Source organism: Apus apus, chromosome 4 (assembly GCF_020740795.1).
Source record: "Apus apus isolate bApuApu2 chromosome 4, bApuApu2.pri.cur, whole genome shotgun sequence".
Lineage (NCBI taxonomy): Eukaryota > Metazoa > Chordata > Aves > Apodiformes > Apodidae > Apus > Apus apus.
In genome coordinates this window covers 27,662,701-27,684,672 of record NC_067285.1, presented here as the reverse complement: position 1 = coordinate 27,684,672, position 21,972 = coordinate 27,662,701, and the positions used below count along the sequence as shown (strand labels likewise).

The following is a 21,972-nucleotide window of genomic DNA, read 5'->3' as shown; positions in this document are numbered from 1 at the left end:
AAAAAATAAACCTTCTGAAGTATTTATAAGAGAATATTGGAAACAGAACTGTTTATTTTTCAAAGCACAGATAAGCACATTGTTGTAAGTTTACTATCCACCCTGAGGAAGAAAGCATCACATGCTACTTGGATGCCTCACTTGTTTTCTGCTTAGAAGAGGCAGGCAGCTACTTCATCCGCTCTGCTACGACAATCCAAGCCTTCCAGCTACTGGGATGGGAAATGAGCAAAGTGTAAACACTTATCACCGCACAGCCCAATACCCAAGAGAGGGGAAATGGAGCAGGTAGTGGGCAAGCTCTGCTATCTGCCCAGGGGAACAACTTAAAATAGTTTAAGCTTCTGCCTTTCCGCCTGCTCTTCTGTGTCTCATTCTGAGTTTGGAGAAGCCAAACCGACCACTTGCGTATAAGCTATTGTACCAAAAACAGCACAAAGTATTTTGCCAGATGAGTCTGAAGTGTTGTCCACAACCCTCCAAGTCTGCTGTTTACCAAGGGAGGCTGCCACTATCTCCACAGCTTTAGTTGAGCAAATAGGAAGGTTACCTACATAGTGGTTTTGGCTTTCAGATGAGAGGGAAGCAGTGATCACTATTCCAGAGCATGGGAAAACAGTCAATTTCTGTATTTTTTCTTCTCTAATGTGTACAGCATCTGCAGTTTAGATACCCTCATCCACTCTGCTGAAGACACATCACCTTCAGTAAGATCCTTAGTCTTACATTCTTTGATTCTTATCTTTATTTCACATGATCTGCCTATAACCTTTGCCATTGCTGGTTTCTTGTGTCCCCTACTGAGCACGTCTGTACCAGTAATTACACTCAGGCTACTTTTTTTCTTAAAAGATCTCACCTTGTGCTTGTAGTCATCTCCAGTTTTTGCCCTTATGTCTGTTGTACTTCATACTGATTTATTCCCCTCTATCACTTCTATGCCTTATTTTCTCTGTCATCCAGTTCTGCCCCAGTTTCCTTTTTCCTGTATTATGACCTGGTAATAGGTGAACAGTATTTTTTGTTGCAACTGTTTAACTTTTTTTTTTTTTTACTTAAGCTGTTTTTTTCCCAAGGTATGAGTCTTTTTTTGGCAGAAACAGTTTGACTTTGCAATAAAATACACCTGCATGAAAACCTAAGTGTCCTTTTTTTAAAAATCAGTCTCAAATCATATGCATGCTTAGACTCTACTATCATTCCTCATGGGTAAGAAAGTGCAAGCACAAAATTTTCCACTCATCACATGGGGTAAATTGTCCATGCAGGATAATCTCACGTAGTATGTTGTGGCTAGAAAGCTGAAGATGCATAAAACCAAACTGAAATGAGTTATCTTTTGCTATCTTGTAACAAGTCAGAGCTCTCCACTGCAAGACGGAAAGGTCTGCCTCACTATTACCAGTCTCCCCATCCAGCCAAAGCCTCTCTCACTCACTCGCCCCCTGCCAGGAAGCCCCCACCCTCCCTGGCCACAGCAGCCACCCTGCTTCGGTTTCACAGCACACCCTTGCTATACCTGGCCTATTCATCACAACATTCGCCTTTCTGTAGCCAGATCAACTCCCAGGAACTGCACTCCTGAAACCCATATAGTGCATGACTAGTTCCCTGTCCATCCTCATGACTGTAGTTTTCCATCCCTTCCTTTTTTTGTACAAGCAAGCCTGTGTCTGTACATAACAACAAACACATCCACGTTATTCAGAATGACACCTAATTACGGCTGAAGGCCAAGCGTTTATCAAGTTAATGTGGATTCCTTTTGGTTTTTGTTTCTATCAAGTGTTGGTTGAAATTCTCTACTTTTCAAGCAAACTTTTAGTGTAACAAATATACTAAGAAACTACAGCTATGGCTAAAGTTGAACCTCTAATTAAGTAGAACGTCATAGACAGAGAGTATAATGGACTGTATGCAGCATGCCCCATGCACTATAGAAAACATCAACTTGAAGTGCTTCATATCTATTTTAAATTATGGTTTTTAACAGCAGGTTTGAATACCCACTCATTTCACATTTGTGAATGCATTATTTGCCTAATGAAAGGTTTAAAGTTGGTTGCTAAACCATAACTGCATCAATTGAATAATAGAATTCTATGATTCAATTTTTACAAAATATGGCCTTTGCCTACAAAGTACAAGGAGGTACAAATACTGCTTTTCACAGAGCTCAGTACATGCTTATTCTGCTTTCCGTATTCATAGTTCTAATACACTAGATTAACCTACTAGAGAATTATGTGAGTAAGTTTTTAATCTGTGATTTTTTGCAAGGCTCTGCTCACTCAACTCCTGCCTATGGAGCTGACAGTGTACCCATTTCTCTGGCATTCATGAATTCCCTATTGTTGTGGTAAGATGAGTTATTCTTTGATGTCACCAGCTCTACCCTTCCTCCCTCCCTTAGATACTAGGCAGGTACTGGCTATCCATTACCTAGGCCAAGATTAAACCCCTGTGCCTTTACCACAAGGGCTGATCTTTCTTCCTTCCAATATCCCTGCTGCTCCTCCCCAACTCAAAGAACAGCAGCTGCAGTGGGGTTCTTGTCAGAACTCCTCCTCTGCCATACATCCTTGACTATGTTTGCCTTCTTTCCCAAAGGGCACATTCAGTTGGCTATCAAACTCTACCTAGTCCTGTAACTGCTACACCTGAAAGCACATTCAGCTCATTTCTCACGCCTGTTAATGTTGTTTCCTTCTGTTTCAGCACTGAATCCAGTGTGTTGTTCCTGACATATATATAAAAAGGACAACCAGCACACCTAATTATGAGCATAAAACTAGGATTTTTGCAGTTCCAAGCATGACTCAATTATATGTGAACAGAATAAGGCTAAAAAGGAATTCCTTATTTTGTTATCGGTGCTAATGAACATTAAAGACAAGGCATATGTTTATACTGCAATTAAATTTAAATCTGATTCTAAATACTGACTACAGGATTGTCTAAGGATTTTAATGATGTTTCAAATCATTCTACTTTAAATCATGATCTAAAGCAGTTGTGTATTTTCTGTAATTTACTTCAACTTTTTAAACAAGCATATAAATTTGCTATTTTTCTATGAAAGTGCTCATCACACAGCCAGAGGGCATAAGCAAGAAGGCCAGACCAAACTCACATATTTTTAGTTTGCACAGCAAAATACAACATGAAATTTAGATCTCACCTTATGAAAATACTTAATATAATTAACTTCACAATTTTCACACAATGTGCTCCTCCTCTAACACCATTGGGAGCTGAGGTAATATGCACTGGCCTTCATGAAACCTATAAATAGTACACCTCTAGAACAGTAACACTTAGCATGCCTTCATACAACTCTCCAAAAGACACAGATGATTCCTCCCTAGCTCTGATGACATGGAAGAGCAGAACTTTTTTTTTTTTAGCTTTTCAATATTTGAAAACAAACAAACAAACTGGTAAGGCAGCTTATTTTTTCTTTGATGAATGATTTTCAGTTACAGCTGACAGTTACATTTTAAAATGGTTCCCATAAGTTCACCTGAAATTTTGAAATGGACTAAATTTGAAAAAAAAAGAAAAATGCATTTAGAAAAACCTCCCATGTAAGTAAGAATTGTATTTTTATTTCAACATTCAACCATCTCAGTGACTTTTAGCCATTGTAAGGAAGCAGAGACAGACTCTTACAAGACAGGACACAGAGTACATCCTGAGTGAGGACAGCTGTTCAGACCTGTACCCTGGCACTGGCTCTGAGTCACTAACCCAGCATTCACCCACTCCTCTTTTCCCATGCAAGAACAGCCACTGAACACAACCAGAAGACAAACTCCAGAAGCACAAGTGTCTCATTCACACCTACACGTCTCAAGAGTGACAATTTACAGACCTTTCCTTTGCCAATGATGAACAATAACAGGTTCAGAAAAACACACTTTGTTAACTCCTTCCAATTAACTCCAGTTTCCACACTGCTCTTGCAAACATCTTCATTTAAGCTTCTACACAAATCTTTATTTATCACTGCTGTAAGGCATTTCTTTCTACTCACTGAACACAGAAGCTAAGCTTTATCTGAAAGACAGTGCTTTGGCTTTTTTTTTTTATGAATAAACAATCTTGCAGTATGTATTCCTACTTCTTGCTAGTGGACTGAACACCAAAAAGAACTATGGAAATCTTTTTTAATTATCACAGTTTCGTTTAGAGAAAACAGCATGGACAACATCATCTTCTTGGAATCTGAGAGGGCCATAAAAGAATTTGCCTGGGGCAGGAAAAAAAAAACAACACAACAACAACTTCTGACCACTATGAGGTGAAACTAAGCATGTAATTGGAAAGATTAAATGTTAACTTCTGTGAGAAATACTATTTAGACATTTTTATAAATTGTATGGTGGCCTAGGTATCTCTGGAAGCACTGGATATCTTAGACACTAGCCCACCACCACTCTGCAATGGGCCGATACCAGAGGCATAATAATTTACTTTCATCAAGGTAATATCTTTTGAGATATAGGTCTTCATTTATTGAGTGCAAGCCTAAAATCAAGACACCATCCCACACAGACTGAACACAGGATGGAATGCTTCTACCATCACTACCAATTCACCTTATCCTCACTGTGGCGATGGCCTGTCCAGACATGAAGATCATTTTTTCCTCCTAAGCAGTACAGTATTTCCTCACCCATCACCATCTTTTCCAAGCAAAATTATGCAAAATACAAAAAGAAAAAACAAAACCAACTCAAAATTTCACAATCAAACTCAAATAACTTCATTTCTTAAAGCAATAAATCTCTTCAGGATTTCTGAAGAACTTGTAAGAGCAAAAATAGCTTATCAGATTCCTCCCCCGCAATCAAGACAACATTAAAAAAAAATAAATAAATCCAGATATGTTCGCAAATTATGTTTGAGCCCCAAGAGAATAAGAAGGAATACAAGTGAAAGTGAAATGCAGTAAAGCTCTCTCCTATAATTTCTCTCATATGGAGACAGATTCAGACAAAACTTGGGCTCTCAAGAAAAGCTTCAGTACATGAGGAAGTACATGCTTTTGTTCCACTCCTTCCTAGTCACATAAATACAACTGAGGTGACCAGAAATGCTGTGGGAGACAGACTGTGTTCCTTGCATTGAAATGGTGTCCAGTGAACTAGATCTTGAGATTTTAGCTCATGCAAGCTGACTAAAGTAGCCGACACTAAATCAAACAATGGAACCTTCTCCTCAGACAAATGCCTCTGTAGGAGCTGGTAGGAGGACAAGAAGTTCAAACTCAAACCATTAGAGAAATGCAGACAACCTTTGCCTCTAAACACTTTACTCCAAGTTCTGTTTTGGTTCTGTTAAATGACCAGTGTATCCAAACTGCACAGAAGAACAAGGAAGAGGCCACAGTGGCCAAATAACAGCATTTATACCCACTGAGAAGAGCCAAATCCCTCCGCTATCTCTGAAACCACCTCCCGCCAAATCAGTACACAGAGTGTAGCTGTGTTTTTAAGAAAGAGATCAATATGCAGATCAATCGCAACATTCTTCCAGAAGCCCTAGAGGCTGACAGCTGCACAGTACATTTTGCTCTGGGGGCTTGCCAGCTGAATTAAGTGCCTTATCTATTCAGGAAAAAGAGGGATGAGATCCCTGCCCAGACATTTGTCACTGTATCATGTCATTTCCTCACACTAAGTTTTCTGGAACTAAGCATTGGGCAACCAGACTAGTTATTTTGTACAAAAGATCCAATAGCGTCTTGTATTCTTTTAACATCTTTCTGAAAGAAGGAAAAACCTAAGAAAAAGGGCTTTTTAAAGCAGAAGTGAGAACAAAGGAAGGAAGAATCTTTTAGAGCCATGGTAAATAGCAAGAGGGATAATCCTCTATTTAGGCACCTGAGTTTTCCCCCTACTCTGGAAGAAGAAGTGACTCACAACAGGAACAGATCTGCTTCCATAATGAGAAAGTTATCCAAGTCTCTCATCAGGCTGTCATGGAGGTGTGAGGTCTGGCAGATACGCTGTAAAAACCAGTTTCCTAAATCACATCTTGCTTGAACTAAAGGACAGGACTACCACAGGAAAACGTTCTCCTTGCACACAGCACACTTAGCACTGCATCCAATGTAAATGTTTTTGAACAGAAGCCTTGCTTCATTTCAGAACACTCTGTACAGCTGTAAGCCTACAGCTAAACTGGCCCTCATTATGTCTATGGCCTTGAAAGACAACAGAGAGCAGAAAAATTATGTAAGAAAGCAGGGAGAAAGGGGACATACCTTCTCCACATTGCCTGCAGGAGGAAAGTAAAACACAAGCAAAATAAATACACCTGGTGGAGCTCTTTGCCCCTGGTGCACTAAGACACAACAAGGAAAGTATTACTCCCATGCAAAACCCACATCTGCCCCACTATCCTAGTTAGATGCCACCAACACACTCCAATGTGAAAGGGCACAAGGCCAAAAGATCAACCATGTTGCTCTTGAAGCAATTCTTGTTGCCTTGGACTACCTGACTAACCAAACTGGAAACAAAGCACACATCTTTGTCCACCTTTATTGGTATGAGCTACCTACAAGGGTGGACACTGCAACTGCCAAACTGTAGATTCTGAAGTTTTATGTCTGTAAAACAAACAAAACAGAAAACAAAATCACCCCCTTTCCTCCTTTGCAATTCATGAATGCAATATAGTCCAAGGGAATGGTTTTTAACAGACTTGCTTCAGTTAACTGACAAAACACACTATCCATTGCTGTTACTGTGTAATTACTAATCTGGCTTTTACATCTCAAGTCTAAAAATGGCCATAACGTGGCCCAAGCTCCTGCATAGTAACTTACCAAAATGCTGCTCCGAGTAACCACTGAATACAAAGCTGACTTGAAGACTTCAGGAGAACTAACCACAACCCCCATTAACCCGTGGCAAGTTTTGAAACTTCCCCATTTGAGCTGTGTGCCTGGGTTCTAGCTTATTTTATCATTATTCTAATATGGTCTGTTTCTGGCTAATGAAACTTAAAGACTTTTTTTTCCTGCTATGCTTACACACAAGTATGTATTTCTCCTGTATTTGTTGTCAGTTAAGTGGCTGCTTAAGCTTCTTCTCACTAAACATAAATCTCACTTGAAAAAAATGAAAACAGTATTTCTCTCAAGTATGAAATTACTTGAAAGAGGAAACTATGAAAAACACCCAGCAGAATTCTGTAACGTGTCTTGAAGGCTGAGATACCTGGGTCTGCTGAGCCTGAAGAGAAGGCTGAGAGGGGATCTTATGAATGCTTATAAATATCTACAGAGCAGGTGTCAGGAGGATGGGGCCAGACTATTCTCTGTGGTGCCCAGTGACAGGACAAGAGACAATAGGCACAAAATGGAACACAGAAAATTTCATCTGAACATGAGGAAGCACAACTCTGAGGGTTGACAAATCACTGGAACAAGCTGCCCAGAGAGGTTGTGGGGTCTCCTTCCCTGGGTACACTCAAAACCCGCCTGGATGCAATTCTGTGCCACCTGCTCTAGGTGAACCTGCTTTAGCAGGGAGGTTGAATTAGATGATCTCCAGAGGTCAATTCCAACCCCTAACACTCTGAGTCTGTCTTTACTAAAAGGCAGTAAGGGAATACAATTATGCGTAACTCTCTTCAATGCGACCTAACAATGGATTTTAGAGGAAAATAAAGAACCTCTTATTACTTTATAACCAACTGTCAAAAACTCTATGAAAAAGAGCCCCCTAAAGAGAGGACAAAATAAAGTCAGCAAAAGAAATTCAGTAACATGCCTTATTCAAGAAAAAAAATGGAGCTTTACTCCTCAGGTACTTTTGGATTTCTGTAAGTTTATAACCTCCTAATAACAAACATTTTCCCTTCCTAGTTAACAGAAGCATATGAAACCAGGCATTAAGAACTAGTGTCCAACCACAGTGTTCATCAGCTTTTACAGATCTGAAATTTAGGACATAACTAATCTAATTTCTGAAGGCATTCAATATTTAGGAGACAAAAAAAACCCCCTTTTGTTCCTCAGCTTTATTTCTGTATTTGCTCTCAAAGCTGCTAAAAAAGACATACTTAATGGACCTTCATACCTAATTAAAAGAATCCTTCAAGTTTTACAATTAAGACATCTCAACTGAGGGGAAAATAACCAAAACAAAATTAATTGCTTACAGGAATGTGACCCTAATAAGTTCTGATAAATCTAAATTATTTTTTCCTTCTACAAAGTTTTCAGGTCATCTGCATTCCAAGAGCAGCCAGACAGGAAACCAACAAAAGCTCTCAGATGCCCTCCCAGAAAAAACAGGCACCTGTTGCCATGCCTTTCTAACTACCACGTTTTAGATTTTCATCCCTCTCCAAATTAGAGCTGACTTAGTTAGGATAAACGTTAATTCTCCACTTAAGACTTCAAATGTAAAGGAACAACTCAATCTTGTTTTCCTTTTGGAGACCCACACAAGATAGCACCAATAGTATTTTACTACTGATACAATCTCATCCACAGCAGTCAAGTCAGACCTTTTCAGATAACTGAGAACAAGTGAGTCATCATGCTTCCTCAGTCACCATCTGACCTGTTTTTTTTTTCCTAAAGATTATTAGACCTTCCTTTTGGTCTCACTTTCCACACCAACACCTCTCTTAAGTAGGGTGCTGTGTTCTACACCTTCCTGTATCAAACAGTCCAGGACCTGTCTTCTGGTTCAGTCAACCTCTAAAACTTTGTCCTCAGAATCTAGACAAAATAAGTTTTGCCCGAGTTTTCTTTTATTACAGGCACAATACTAGAATTCTGACTTTAGACAGCTCCCTAGAGATTTCAGAACTTGAGGACACAAGCTCTAGTGTGTTCAGCTAGAGCAACAGTATGAAGAAATTAAGCATATGAAATTGCTTAAAAAGGTAAAACCCTCTAACAGGTTACTTACACTTGACATGATGCAGAGATTTCTTCCAGCTAAGTACTAGATTCTCCTTCAGCTGTAATACTGTCAAGAACTAGATAGATTGTGCCATCTAATCTTTGGGCACAAAGGAGTTGCAACAAGGTTCTTCACAATCCACTGCTTTCTTCCCTATGATTGAAGAGAATAAAATTCTGCAGTATATGACAGATATAAAAGCAACACTGGCAGCCAACAGGCTATACTAACAGAACCACATGAGGCAAGCATAGATCAGCATATTCCATCTGAGAAACAGCTTCAAAAAGATACTAGCCATTGAAACTGGAAATAATCTGTTGATTTTTTTTACAGAGGAATACACAATCTCATATAAAGGAAATGATAGTAAAAAAATATTTACAGCACTCTTTACCAAGTTATTAATGCAGCAGCACTATTTCTGTTAACACAGGGAAAGTGAGAGTAGTCAACTTCTGAGGCTAGAATTTTATTGTTCCAGAAGACAATACATAAACATAGCATATTTACCAGAAACTGGAAATCTGAGTTGTTGACATTAGCTCAAAATCTTCATTGTGCCCTAAAACTCACCTCTTATTCCAGCATATAGCAATAGAGTTTGTTAAGTACAAATTTCTTAATGTTGTACCAATTTTACTGATTGGGTACATTTCTTTTAGACCAAACTCAACACACCAATTTGGAGAAGAGTTATAAACAGACTCAAGCATACCACAGTATGGTAGATCTATGATACTTGGGCCACTCTCAATACCCTCTTTCTGTGCAAACTGAAGGACTGGGTTTCATCTGCAACACTGAAATTTAGTCTCTGGAAGAAAGACAAACCTCTATTGCTATTCAATAGTTTGATGGATCTAGTATGGAAACAACCTAGCTATTACAGTCTATCAACATTTTAATGCAAAGAGTTCTTGTATGCACTCCAGAAAGTGACTGAAGTTCATATGGGAAAAATACCACAGTTTCCTTATCTTTTCTCATTTACACATTTTGGTCACCTCACCTGTCAAATCCAACACATTTCTGGCAATTGCTTAAAACTTTCTGAAATTTCTGACCATGTAGAAGTCCTTACTGCGTTTAGTGCTGTATTTAGTTTTTTCAGCTCTTCTTCATGTACCACGAAGTGATTCTTTATGCAATCTGAACTGAAACTGCATTTCAATGAAGTAGCTCGTGTCCCTATCTGTATCTGGGATATCAGTTTAGAAATTACTTCTTATACTATGCAGTAACAGAAAAAAAAAAAGAGTTGAACTGCTGTCAAACCCCTTAAAAAGCAGATAGACTATTTTATTCAGATATTAAAAATAATTTACTTTTCCCAAGTAATGTACAATTAGAAGCAGTTCGCACCACTTTAAACACAAAGCTGGAAAGTGTTTGAAGAAAACTATTAAGTCTGAATCACATTGCACTGAAACAATATACTGAAATTATTTAAACTTCTGACTTGCAGTATACTCCTTGTAACCATGAATTTTTATTTAGTATGTGCACTAGGTAGGTTGTCAGACAGCTGCAAAGAAGAGTCTTGGTTTATTTTCTCCTGCCACCTCCACCACCTGCAAGCATGGTGGCCACCCGAATGAAGATGTTCAGTGTATCTGTATAGATACCCATGCACCTAGGAAACAGGAAATCAAAGTCAATATTAACAGAAATAGCATTATTTAGTGTTTCCCACCATCACACGTAATTTTCAAAAGCCTTTATGAAGCATCTGATTATTCTCAGTGATTGATGTCACAAACCCCTGTATTTTTGTTCTACCGCCTCTGTCAGGAGGAAATATTTACAGAAGTCTTAACAGACAGTAGTATATTGTTCTCATACAGCAGCCCTCTGCTTTTATGCTGTAATCTGTTTATCTCCAAGAATTCTGAAGGTCAGTATTATTCTAAGTATAAGAAACCAGAATCACGAAGGTAAACAAGTCACTGAAGATCAGACATACATTTACAAGCAAGTTCCCTGTCGGTCTGACTTGGTCTTTATTGAGAATTAATTAATCCTCCTTTCCCTATCACACTGTTGAAGCTTTTTTATTTAGTGACAAAGGCTAGCAAATATTGAGTGACTATGAAAGAGTTAATATTTCTGTCTCATTTGTCAGATATTTGCAGAAAGCAGCAGTCAACTGCCCCAGCAATGCTTTAGAAAATAAAAATACATTTTAGAAAGTACTGCTAGAAGCACATGACATCAGACACTCAATTCTGTTTCTCTCATTTCTAGTAGACAGCTTCAGTTTTAACTAGACTAGTTATTTTCACATTGTATTTTTAAACCCTGAGAATCGTCACATTTAACAGCAATGCACTTTCAAGCAGTAAACAAAAGGCCTGGCTGTTTTTAACACAGGCTTCTGATACACCTTGAAGCAAATTCTTAGGCACTGAAATCAGCTGTGTTCACACAGATGCTTACGCGTTGATGGGATCGTATTTGGTCACTCCATAATAGGGCAGAGTTTCCGCACGCTTGATAACGTGCTGCGTATCGTAGAGCAGGAACATGCCAAAGAGCACCAATCCACCATAGACAGCTACTGAATACAAGCCAGCACCAAAAGCAGAAGTAGGAGGCAAGAACATGGATCCTGGAGAGGAATGTACAATAGTGTTAGAGAAAGCTACTATGTGCATCTGCTACTCTGAGCTGGGTCAAACTTCAGTGAGATTTCAATTCTCAATTTCAGGTGCATTTTTGATACCAAGAGCTTTAGTACACGAGCTCAGTATGTTACATGTACAACCTGATCCAGTAATTTTGAACACCCGAAGGAATCAGGTGTACTTCCTTCATGTTAAAATACTTCTATTGCAACAATGCCTAGAAAAGCCTAAGGAAGAACAAGTGGAACTGCATTTTAGCAGCTGAAGTTTACAACCTACTTCATCTGGCAGTATTAAAGCAGTATTTTACCAATTGAAGAGGCAAGAACGAAGCCTAGGCCTATTCCAAGTGGTCCTCCCATGTTCAGAAATTTTTCACTTGGAGCACACATGGCCACAGTTGAGAGCCCTCCGACGATGCCAGCAGTATACCAGGCAGCTCTGATCAGCAAAGGGCCACCCAAGAAGGTTAGAGGAGCCACCACCGCACCCATGACACCTAGCCAAAAGACAACAAAACACCACTCAGAAGACTTGAACCAGTTCTGGTAAAAATATCATCTGCCAAAACCATTTTATTTTTTTCCAGTTGGATAACATGGCTCAAACTAATCTACTTACACAACAAAATATCAACAGACTTGGCTGTACACCATCTAGGAGTGACCTTAAGAAACTGGCACCTCAAATTCCATGACCTACTTTTATCTTGCTCTGGAGAGTACTTCAGGGAGCTGGTCTTTGGAAGAAAGACTAACAAAAGTCAACATACTGATCTGTTCGAAACACAGCTGGTCAGAGATACTTACCATGCACTAACCAACTACATAATAGCCATAGGAGCACTCTGCACTGAAAAGTGGGACAGATTTCTGCTACAATCATTACCTAGGCAAGCAAGTCAGGATTTTTACTAGTCTTCTAGGAAATCTCTACCTAGTCCATTGATATCACATTAGGTTAAGCTAATATGAATCTCTAAATTAAACACTATTTCTTCTTGGTAGGAATGTTGACTCAAGAGACAAATACGATTCCAGTGCCTACCATGTGCAGGCCTCTCCTGAACCATCAATTATCTCTGGCATTACAGTTTTGAAAAATGGCAGCCATGGTTACTTGAAGTAGGCAAGATTAGCAAGAAACTGACCTGTACTCAAAGCTTAAGTACATGATAGGAACATGCATTTAGGAAGCTGCAGTTTAATACTAAAATCTCATCTTTCTAGTCAAGTTTCCAGATACATTCTTGTCCTGTACAGCTGAAGAATGGTAAGTGTAGGCAATGCTGCTTACAGAAACTATAAAATGCCAGAAAACAGTCACAAAACCAACAGAGCTCGTGAAAGCAATTCATGCTACCCAATATGGCATATACATATCTCAAGTTTAATTTGAGAATGACTTTTAGAAGATGATGAAAACTATTAAGAGTTGTGTTATAGACGTTTAAGAAATCTTCCTGACATTGGTATCTGAAAAATCTCAACTGCTACAGAAGTGTATAAAAATTTACCTTCACACTAAAGCACAGACATCTCTACAATGAACATGAGAATCACATACCGGAATGCAACATCCAAGCCAAGTGTTTTGCTCCTGGACTGTCTTCATAGGATATGGACCTGACCAGCATTCCAGCACCAATCATGGCTGCAAAAGTTGCACCTATTGCCTGTAGAAACAGCATTACAGAGCTCAAGTTAACATTAGGACATATAACCTTTGCTCTAACCTCCTAGTCTAAAAATAACGGTGTAATTCTGAAAACAGCAACCTAATTCATAACCGAAGCATTTGTTAATTTTACTCCTGCAAGGTTACAGTCGAATCTTTGCAGATCCTAACTTGCAGTAATTCCCATTTTACTTTTATTCAGTCTTCTAGGAAACCAAGATTAGCAGTAAGATAGCAACAACCTCTTATTTGTGTAAGGTAAGAGAAAGGACACACATGGTTCTGCCCCTTACTCTGATCCTCATTAAGGTACCTGAAATGTTAGCCTCAGGTTTTCTTGTACATTTCTCTACCCGAGGCAAATACTCAGTTCACATGATTTTACTACTTATGATTTTCAAACATCATTACCTCCTCTTACTGAGGAGCAGCTAAATGTACAACTTTGATTTATCACTAAGAACACTTTATTAAATTAATCTCTAAAACTATGTAGCTGTTAGTATTTAACTATTATTGCTTCACTCAAACTCACAGAATACACAGTAAACAGATTTTTTTAGCAGTTTGCCTGGATGATCTGCCTACCAGTATTGTTTTAGCCTTGGCAATATGAGACAGCTTTCAAAAAACCATACAGAAGAGCACAGGGAGGAATAAGAATGCACAGAGACCTCAGTTTCCAGTTTCAGAAGGTGATAGAAGCAGTGTCGTTAGTCTCAGAGAATTATTTGTAATAGGTTCTTGCATGTAGCAGGTAAGGATAGTAGAGGTTTTTTTGCTCATGTAGTTCGTCTTTGACAAACTATCAAAGAAGTACAGAAGGTACAAGCCCGCATGTAGTTAGACTCACCAAAATTAAATCACAAAACATCACTAGGATATTAAAGTGGTTTTTACAGATAAGCATGCCACTGTAAGTTACGTTTTGCCTTTTCACCAAGTAGTTTACATTTCACATTTCTTATATCAACTGTCACACTGGTACTCTTTTCTCAGTAAACATATTTATATTTGTAACATAAGCTTACCAGCCAGGAGCCTCTAGTCATAAGGCTCATGAGTGCCGGGGTCCTACTGACTGCCACAGCAGACAGTGCTGTCAGGCCAATGCTTCCCGCAAAGTACATGTAAGTGGAGTGAATTCTGTCTTTCACGTACTGTGGCCAAATACTAAAAAACCAGCAGACATACATAGTTGTGCAATTACCAGTATGAAAATGAGGACTAACCGAAAACACAACTGAGCTGTTAAATACATTCATAGCTATGTATATAAGGGAGGTTTCATAGTAATGTTGTGGTTTAGCAACTTCTACCTCATAACAGGGGGCTGAACTTTTAAATCTTGAAACTCTCTAGGAACACTGTGAAGTACAAATAATGCTAATTACATTTCAATTCTAAGGAGGAAGCATACAGGCAAAACAGAGTAACAAACACTTTTTTTAACCATAAAAAAAATAGGGAATGTAATGAAGAGGTTTAAGAAAAAATGTCTACAGAATGTGTGCTGTGCACAAAGTAGCCTGCTGACTGGCTCACAAATTGCTGAGTCACAGTACACATGATTATCTAACATCACAAACCACTAATGTAATTTTGAAAGTTCTAACAATAGCAACAGACCTAAACGTGAATGAGTCTCTGCAGTATGATTTGGTCATAGCATGGACAGGAAGCTTTCCCTGCTAACACCAAACTTGAACAGAGTACACACATTTTCTCCCATTTTACTCTTTTGACCCACTACTTCAAGGCTTGTGAAGAAAAAAAATTACTGATAGCTGTACCAGTGAAAAGCTTCTCAGAGATACAACAAACGTTCAGTATGAATGCAGATTGTCACTTTCAAATATAAATGTAAGAAAGTCTCCAGCACTCATTTCTCCAAAGCCCATAGTTATCACTAAGCACCTTTTAAGTTTAGGTAACTACATGGTTTTGCCATCTCAGTCAGGTTTCTATCGGCAAAAAAGCAATACTCCAAAGTTGCAAGTAAAACCAATTTATTAGAGTAGGGCTTATGCCAAGAGAAGTACTGTGTTCAAACGAGACTTTCCAACAAGCTGTACTGAAATTTAATGACCAGTCTCACAGGAACACTGGGCAAAGTCATCTTGACAATATGCTTTACAGAAGACTACCACGCATATATTATCTGTGGCACATCTCTTAAGACACAGTTATATACTCTTCAAAATAAAACTTAGGAAAGCAACAGAACTCACTTAAGTAAATATCTATTTAAGCTTTGGTAATTCAAATCTTAATAAGTTACATGCTTTTAAAATTCCTATTTGTATGTAGAAATGTGTATGTATAAAGAACGTAGTTTATGTAGAAAGAAGCAAAGACTTTCTGTTTAGAGCTCAAAAAGCTGTGTGTACAGTAGGTGATACCTGCTGAAATCCTGGAGGATATAAAGAGAAGTGAGATTGGCTTAATGTACTCTTCACTTGAAACAGTAAGCCATCTTACTTACACAGCTTTTTCGATAGCTCCAATCTCACTGGACATGCCCATTCCATAGTAACAGAGGGCCCCCAGGCCAACAGCAGCCCCTCCAGCAACAATAAACTTCCCCAGGCGATCAGCTGCATAAAGAAAAAAAAAAATCCACACTCTTACAAATGCTTTCTCTTGGATAGTTAATAACATCCTTGCATGAATTTGTACCCGCAATACCTGATCCATGTTAAGCTTATTTCTTAAAGCTCCACTCAAGAAAGAAGTGACTTAACTCCAAGTAACTGCATTACTAGTTCTCAATGACATGTATGTGAAAAACTGCATTCAGCCTGCCAACACAATACAGCTTCATAAAACAAATAAAGAGGTAAGAGACCAACTAGTAACATGTAAGACTTGCTGAGCTTCATACAGTGGCAGGCATGCCAACACAAAATCAGTTAACAGGCTGTCTTCCAGAGGCACTCACCTGTTAGTATGCTGGTTTACTACCCAACTCCCTATAGGACAGAAGAAAAACTACACACTGTATCGTCTCCTCTCTGATTTTTAGACCTACTACCTGTGTGGCACATATCAGATTACAGCTACAAATACAATTACCAATCATAAAATAATGTTATAATCGAAGACCAGCTGAAACCAAATACCTTCATTTGTGTAACTCTGTTTAAGACTACACTTTCTCCTAATGTGTAATAGCCAAGATACTATCTATATTCCATTTGTCAATGCAAAGCTAGTGTAGGACATTTACAAGTCTGTTCTACTGAATGCTGGTATCTAAAAACATCTCTTTATCATCCACTGAAATTATGATCCACACTAGATGTGCTGTAGCAAGCACAGCAAGCCAATGCATTTTGTAACTGTAGCACCAGAAACTTTTATTTTGCAAATTGTACATGCTGTAAAAAAATTCTTCCTTTAACTAGCATACAAAGTAGATGCAGCAGTGTTAGCATAATCTTGAAATATGCAACTGAGTCTCCAGTAAGAGAACAATTTTTGACTTCTCAACAGCAACTTAAAGTAGAAACAACAAGATATTTCTCTATACTGTGACATTTGCAGTTTTAAACTCTACAAGGATAGACAAGCAGAGAAACTGTCTCCAGTTATGTGAGGGAGATCACTGAGCAAACTTGCATATGAAACAATTTTCTGTCTCTTTAATGGTTGGAAGGAAACTAATTCCTTCAAGGAAGTCTGAAGTTCAGCTTCAAATATTAGTATTTAAAGAAGAGCTACTCTACCTTTAAGTGCTGTTTCTGCAGATGGCTCAAATGCTGCTTCTTTAATTTCCTGGCCAATTTTTCCACGCCTCACACCGGTTCTTACTCTGGTGGCATAACGCTGTTAGAGGCAGAAATGAGATCAGAAAGATTTAATGAAACAGAAGACATTGCTCATCAATTTACTTGCTACACTTACAATTGATACATAGTGTCTTATTTATCTCCCGAAGTCCTGAAGCAGCAGCACTTAAACAACGCAACACTAAAGTTTGGAAAGCTCTGTGAATAACATTTACAAATTTTAGAAATACAAAACCAATGCAGTGAGTTTCATAAGGTGAAATTTTCTGTTTGTGTTTCTCCTACTCTAGTCCCACTCTACTAAACAAGCTCACAAGGCTTTTTTCTTTTTTTTAAATGTAAAAACACACTCAATTTTTTTTATTTTGTAAAGAAAGTTTTCTATGTAAAAACACTCTACATAAACTTTTATATATATATATAAAAAAAAATGCAAAATATTTATACTTCACAGTCACTACGTTCTGAAAAGCAGCACAAATTCTTTGCTTTCAACTCTAGCCTTGATTTAGAGAACAAACCTTGAATAAAGGCCACTAAACTTTAGATTTATAAGGCTGACAGCTCCAAAAAAATACATCATGCTGCTCAAAGTCTTAGTAAGTTACAAAAGCAACACAAAATAAACTCACATTTAAGTTCATAAACAACTTCTAAAGTTTCCTGACTGTTGTTTCCAGGAATTTCTAAATTATTACACAAGTACCTGTGCAACCAAGGGCTCATTTAAAAGTGAGTTTGTTTTAACACTGAAACCTGAAATCTACAAGCATTGCTATTATTAGTCATTAAATGAAGAAAAATCAGGAAGTTTACCACAGCACCTCAATTTTGTTGTATTTGCACCTAACAAAATCTATCCCAACATTGTAACTTACGCAGCATTCACCACAGAAACAAAATAATAACAAAAAACCAAGAAGAAAACACACACATGCCAAAAAACACCCCCAGTTTTTAAAGTTGCTGGTAAGACCCATCATAGTCCTGCCATGGTTCACAAATTGCTCTTACCTGGAACACAGCTCTAAAAACACACTGGGACTGAAGTCTTTGAAAAGAAAAATTTTACTTGAATAGTGTATGTAAGATTCCTACTTGGAATTTCTACTCCTCCTACCTTACACAGTAAGCCTTGACCATCACCATCTCCTGCAAGTTCTTTTTTGCAGCAATTTCAATGGGGAAATAATCATTGAAATGGATAATACTATTTTAGTTGCTGTTAAAACCCCTGCTTTTTGATTAACACACTTCCTTCAGTACATTAGAGCAGGTACCTCAAACAAACACAAGGCTCACAATCACTCAAAACCAGTATTCCATGCAAAGCAATTATTTTGGGAAAACCCTCAAGCCTGTAAAATATAAGCAGTCAGAACCATTAGAAAGATAATTACGTTACCTGATTAGGCTGCCACAGCCTGTATGCTTTTATATTGGAGTTCCTCAAAGCTGGGGAAGCCTGAGCAAGGGTGGGGCGGATGGTCTGGCATGATAATGCCCTCAGGCATACTAGCCTTGCAGCCAGCATGGTTGCTTAGATAGTTTAGTACACTGTGTTCCTGAAAATACATGAGAAAATATGCTTTACTAATTGGTTCTGTGGTTTTCAGATGAGGAATGCTTACTACTTATCATCAACTGCACTGCAGGCTATAAAGTGCTATTCTCATTAGAATAGTGCAGTAAGATCCAGAGCCTTCCTCAACACGCAGCTTAATTCCAACCATTTTTGCCTCCCATTTCCATCAGAGACTTCTCTCTCACAACTTACCCAAAACCAACCACATCAAAACACTTTATATGCTTATGTTAGAGCTACTTTAACAACTAGCTTTAATTTTGAGACATAGCTCTCCTCTCCAAATAGACACTCAACAAGATGCTTCAAGTTTACATAAATTTCAGCTAAGTATAAACCCAATTTAATAAATAGCATAATGGATGTGGTGGAAAGAGTTTTAGAGGGATTTTAAGCTATGCTCTGAAGAACTCAGTTAGCTTTGAGGATACAGTGCTCAGTCAAGGTCACAGTCCAGAACTCAAGTTCAAGTCATCTTGTGCAGTTCTGAGCACAGAACAGCAGTACAAACTGACACCACAAGCAGCCACCAGCTTGCATATTCTATTGCTAGTATTCAAACTGTCAGCTTGCTTCCACAAGTACTGCATGCATTACATATTAAAAAAGCCCCAAGTCAGTATAGTTACATATACTTTAATTATGACTATGTACAATGTCTGATACCACAAGGCACCTCAACTACCAACACACTTTTTTCAAATAACTGACTATAACTCACACATATGGCATCCAATATAACTTAGGAGCATTCTAAATAAAAGTTAACTTTAAACATGCATGAAAAATGAGAACCCAAAGCATTAGACATCTAGTATAGACTACAAAGAAGTGAAAGTAAGAAAATAATCCTGCTACTAGAAAAAGTCACTTTGCTTTGAAGCTCAGTCAGGAAATCCTGCTTTCATAAGTGGAAGTACTTCCAGGGACGTCCCGTTTCCTCCACGAAACGCCGCTCTTCCACTCGGGTGATACAGTTTACAGGGACTTACAGTGACAACTCTAGCATTTTATTCTTTTTCAAACTGATTTTGAAGGAGAACTTCAAGCATTAGCTCAGTAAAGATGAACGACGAAAGAGGATTAAAAGAAAAGCAGAACACCATCAACGTTCCAACATATTAACTGGCAAAAAACCTGCGGCCTAAGGCAACACTGCACAGTCACAGCTACACCGAAGGCTGCCGATACGCACTGCAGCCCAGGCAGGGCGGCAACGGCCCACCTCAGACCTGGGCCGGGCCGCAGGCGCTTCCCCGCTTTCGGCCCGGCCTGGACTCTGTTTCCGCGACCCGCCGGTGTGCCCCAGCCCGGCGGTGCCCCAGCCCGGCGGTGCCCCAGCCCGGCGGTGCCCCAGCCCGGGGGAGCCCAGGTTGTGCCCCGCCGCCCCGCCCCGTCCCGTCCCGCTCCCCCGCACCTGCGCGGCCGCCCAACGCTCGCCCGGCCCAACCGACCCCGCCGCGCCGCTGCCCCCGCACACCGGAACGTACCTCCGCAGCGGAAGTGACGTCGCTGCGCCGCGCTCTCCCTATCACTGGCTGGCTCGGCCCACGTGACCGCAGGCAGGGCAGCGCCATTGGCTCGAGGAGGAGGGGGCGGGGCGCTCGGCCGGCTCCCGGAGGGGCGCGGCAGCCATCTTGGCTAAGGGCAGGGAAGCTTCTGGAAGCCGCCCCCAGCCGGGCCGCCGCTTGCGCAGCCCCGCGTGCGGCAGAGCGGACATCAGCGCTGCCCGCGCTGCGGCTGCCGCGCCCCCAGGAGGCGGAGGACGGGCGGCCGCTCGGGGCGCAGGGCTACGGCGCTGGCCAGCAGCCATTTCAGCCGCCGCCATTTCGAGCAGGGCAGCGCGCCCCGCGTCGCCGCGCCCCGGCGGCAGGCAGGGGAGGCGAGCCCGCCCCCCGCGGGGCGAGCCGCAGCGGGGCGCCCGGGGCTCGGCGTCCAGCGGTGCCGCAGTCCCCGCTCCGCGTTTCGCGCAGCGCCCCCAGTGCCCGCCGGCCGGCAGAGGGGCCCGGGCGGGACGGCGGCCTCGCCCGCTGCCTCCGGGCGCCAGGCAGCCGCCCTGCGCGCCAGCAGGGGGCACCCGCCGTGCGGGAAGAGCCGAGCGAGCCCTCCCAAGTTAACTTCACCTCCCAGGAGCACAAGAATCCTCCTCCTCTGCGCTTCCCCCTGCCATTTTGTCAGCCGCTCGGCTGCGGACGCAGCGTTTAAGATGGCAGGCAGGAGAGCCTGCTTTGGCAGCGGGCGCGCCGAGGGGCCGCGGTGCTGCTCCCGCAGGGGCCAGAGGTGTCCGGGCTGCTGACAGTGCCTGCGGCCTGTGCTTTTCTACCTTGGTGCTGCTCCTGGCTTTTCCCTCACCTTTGCCACGTTGCTCGTAAATTTAAGTCTTGCCCTTCTCAGAACGTGAAGAAATTAAAGACATTTCCATTTCCTACCCATTATGGCAGAGCAGTCTATCCTGAACTGTGAGGTAAATCTTCCCCTTTGTTTTAACTGTGCTCCTTGGAGTTACACCTCTCTTCCATGTAACCTCCTTTAAGGGAGGTGCACACTTGCCAGATAAGCACAAAATACAGTATTGTATACATACATCAATGAGTGCTTCCAGCCGTAACACTAGCCTTGTCCTGGGCAGAGCCTTGCAAGGGCACTCCAGCCCTTCCAGGGGCTAAACGTTTCCTGTTTGGCTAAACTACTGGCAGCTTCTTCCCAGCCTCACTCCAACTGGAGCTCGTGAGTTTTTTTCTAAGCTTAACCCTAAACAGCCCTAGGAACGACACAGTGTCCTGTTTTGGCTTCATCCTGGCTCAAACCAGGACACACAGCAGCACTTCCCTGGACTATCAATTCCTCAAGGGGATATTCTTTTTGCAGCCCTTTGCTTCATTTGGCAGCTCAACTGAAGCTCTAGCTTTCTTTACACCAGCCCTAACCCTAAGCTGAGCCAAAGGCTTGTAACATGGCTCAGTCCAGAGCCTTCGTATTACCAGGAGAATAATTCTTTTGGCAGCCCTGTTTCTGCTTTTCCAGCCCCATTCTCAGCTGCACGCGAGACTTTCTTGTTTTCTCATTGCTAGTGCTAATCCTATCCTTAGTTCAAGCTATGAGCCAGGCACTATTGAGAAACACGGTGCTCTCCAGAGAGCACTTGGCAGGCTGATGTTTGCTTTGGCAGAGCCCCACTCTAGCCCCACTCTAGCTACAGCTCTGAGGTTTCCTTCAGCCTTAATGCTACATATGGGCACGGTTCTTCACAGCCAAGTAACTGACTGTAAGAGCTTTGAGCAGGATCTGAGACAAATACAACAACAACAACAAAGAAGTGCTAAATATAGAATGAAGTACAGAAATAGATTGACATTTAT

General features: G+C 40.7%; 1 protein-coding gene across 4 annotated transcripts; it reads right to left on the bottom strand.

Annotated features, from left to right (window-relative positions):
* Window positions 1–9,389: 9,389 nt before the first annotated feature.
* Window positions 9,390–20,123, bottom strand: GHITM (growth hormone inducible transmembrane protein). Of its 4 annotated transcripts, none has more exons than XM_051616415.1 (9): window positions 20,104–20,123; window positions 18,434–18,593; window positions 16,966–17,065; window positions 15,723–15,834; window positions 14,269–14,410; window positions 13,127–13,235; window positions 11,871–12,059; window positions 11,373–11,544; window positions 9,390–10,569 (listed from the first exon to the last, which is right to left on the bottom strand). In XM_051616415.1, exons 2-9 carry the CDS (start codon window positions 18,560–18,562, stop codon window positions 10,482–10,484), a joined length of 1,041 nt encoding a protein of 346 aa, XP_051472375.1. In that variant the 5' UTR covers window positions 18,563–18,593; window positions 20,104–20,123; the 3' UTR covers window positions 9,390–10,481. The 4 variants fall into 4 exon arrangements, with proteins under 4 accessions (XP_051472375.1, XP_051472373.1, XP_051472374.1 ...); XM_051616413.1 differs by having other exon boundaries at window positions 20,031–20,110; XM_051616414.1 differs by lacking the exon at window positions 20,104–20,123 and adding an exon at window positions 19,839–19,859.
* Window positions 20,124–21,972: the final 1,849 nt, after the last annotated feature.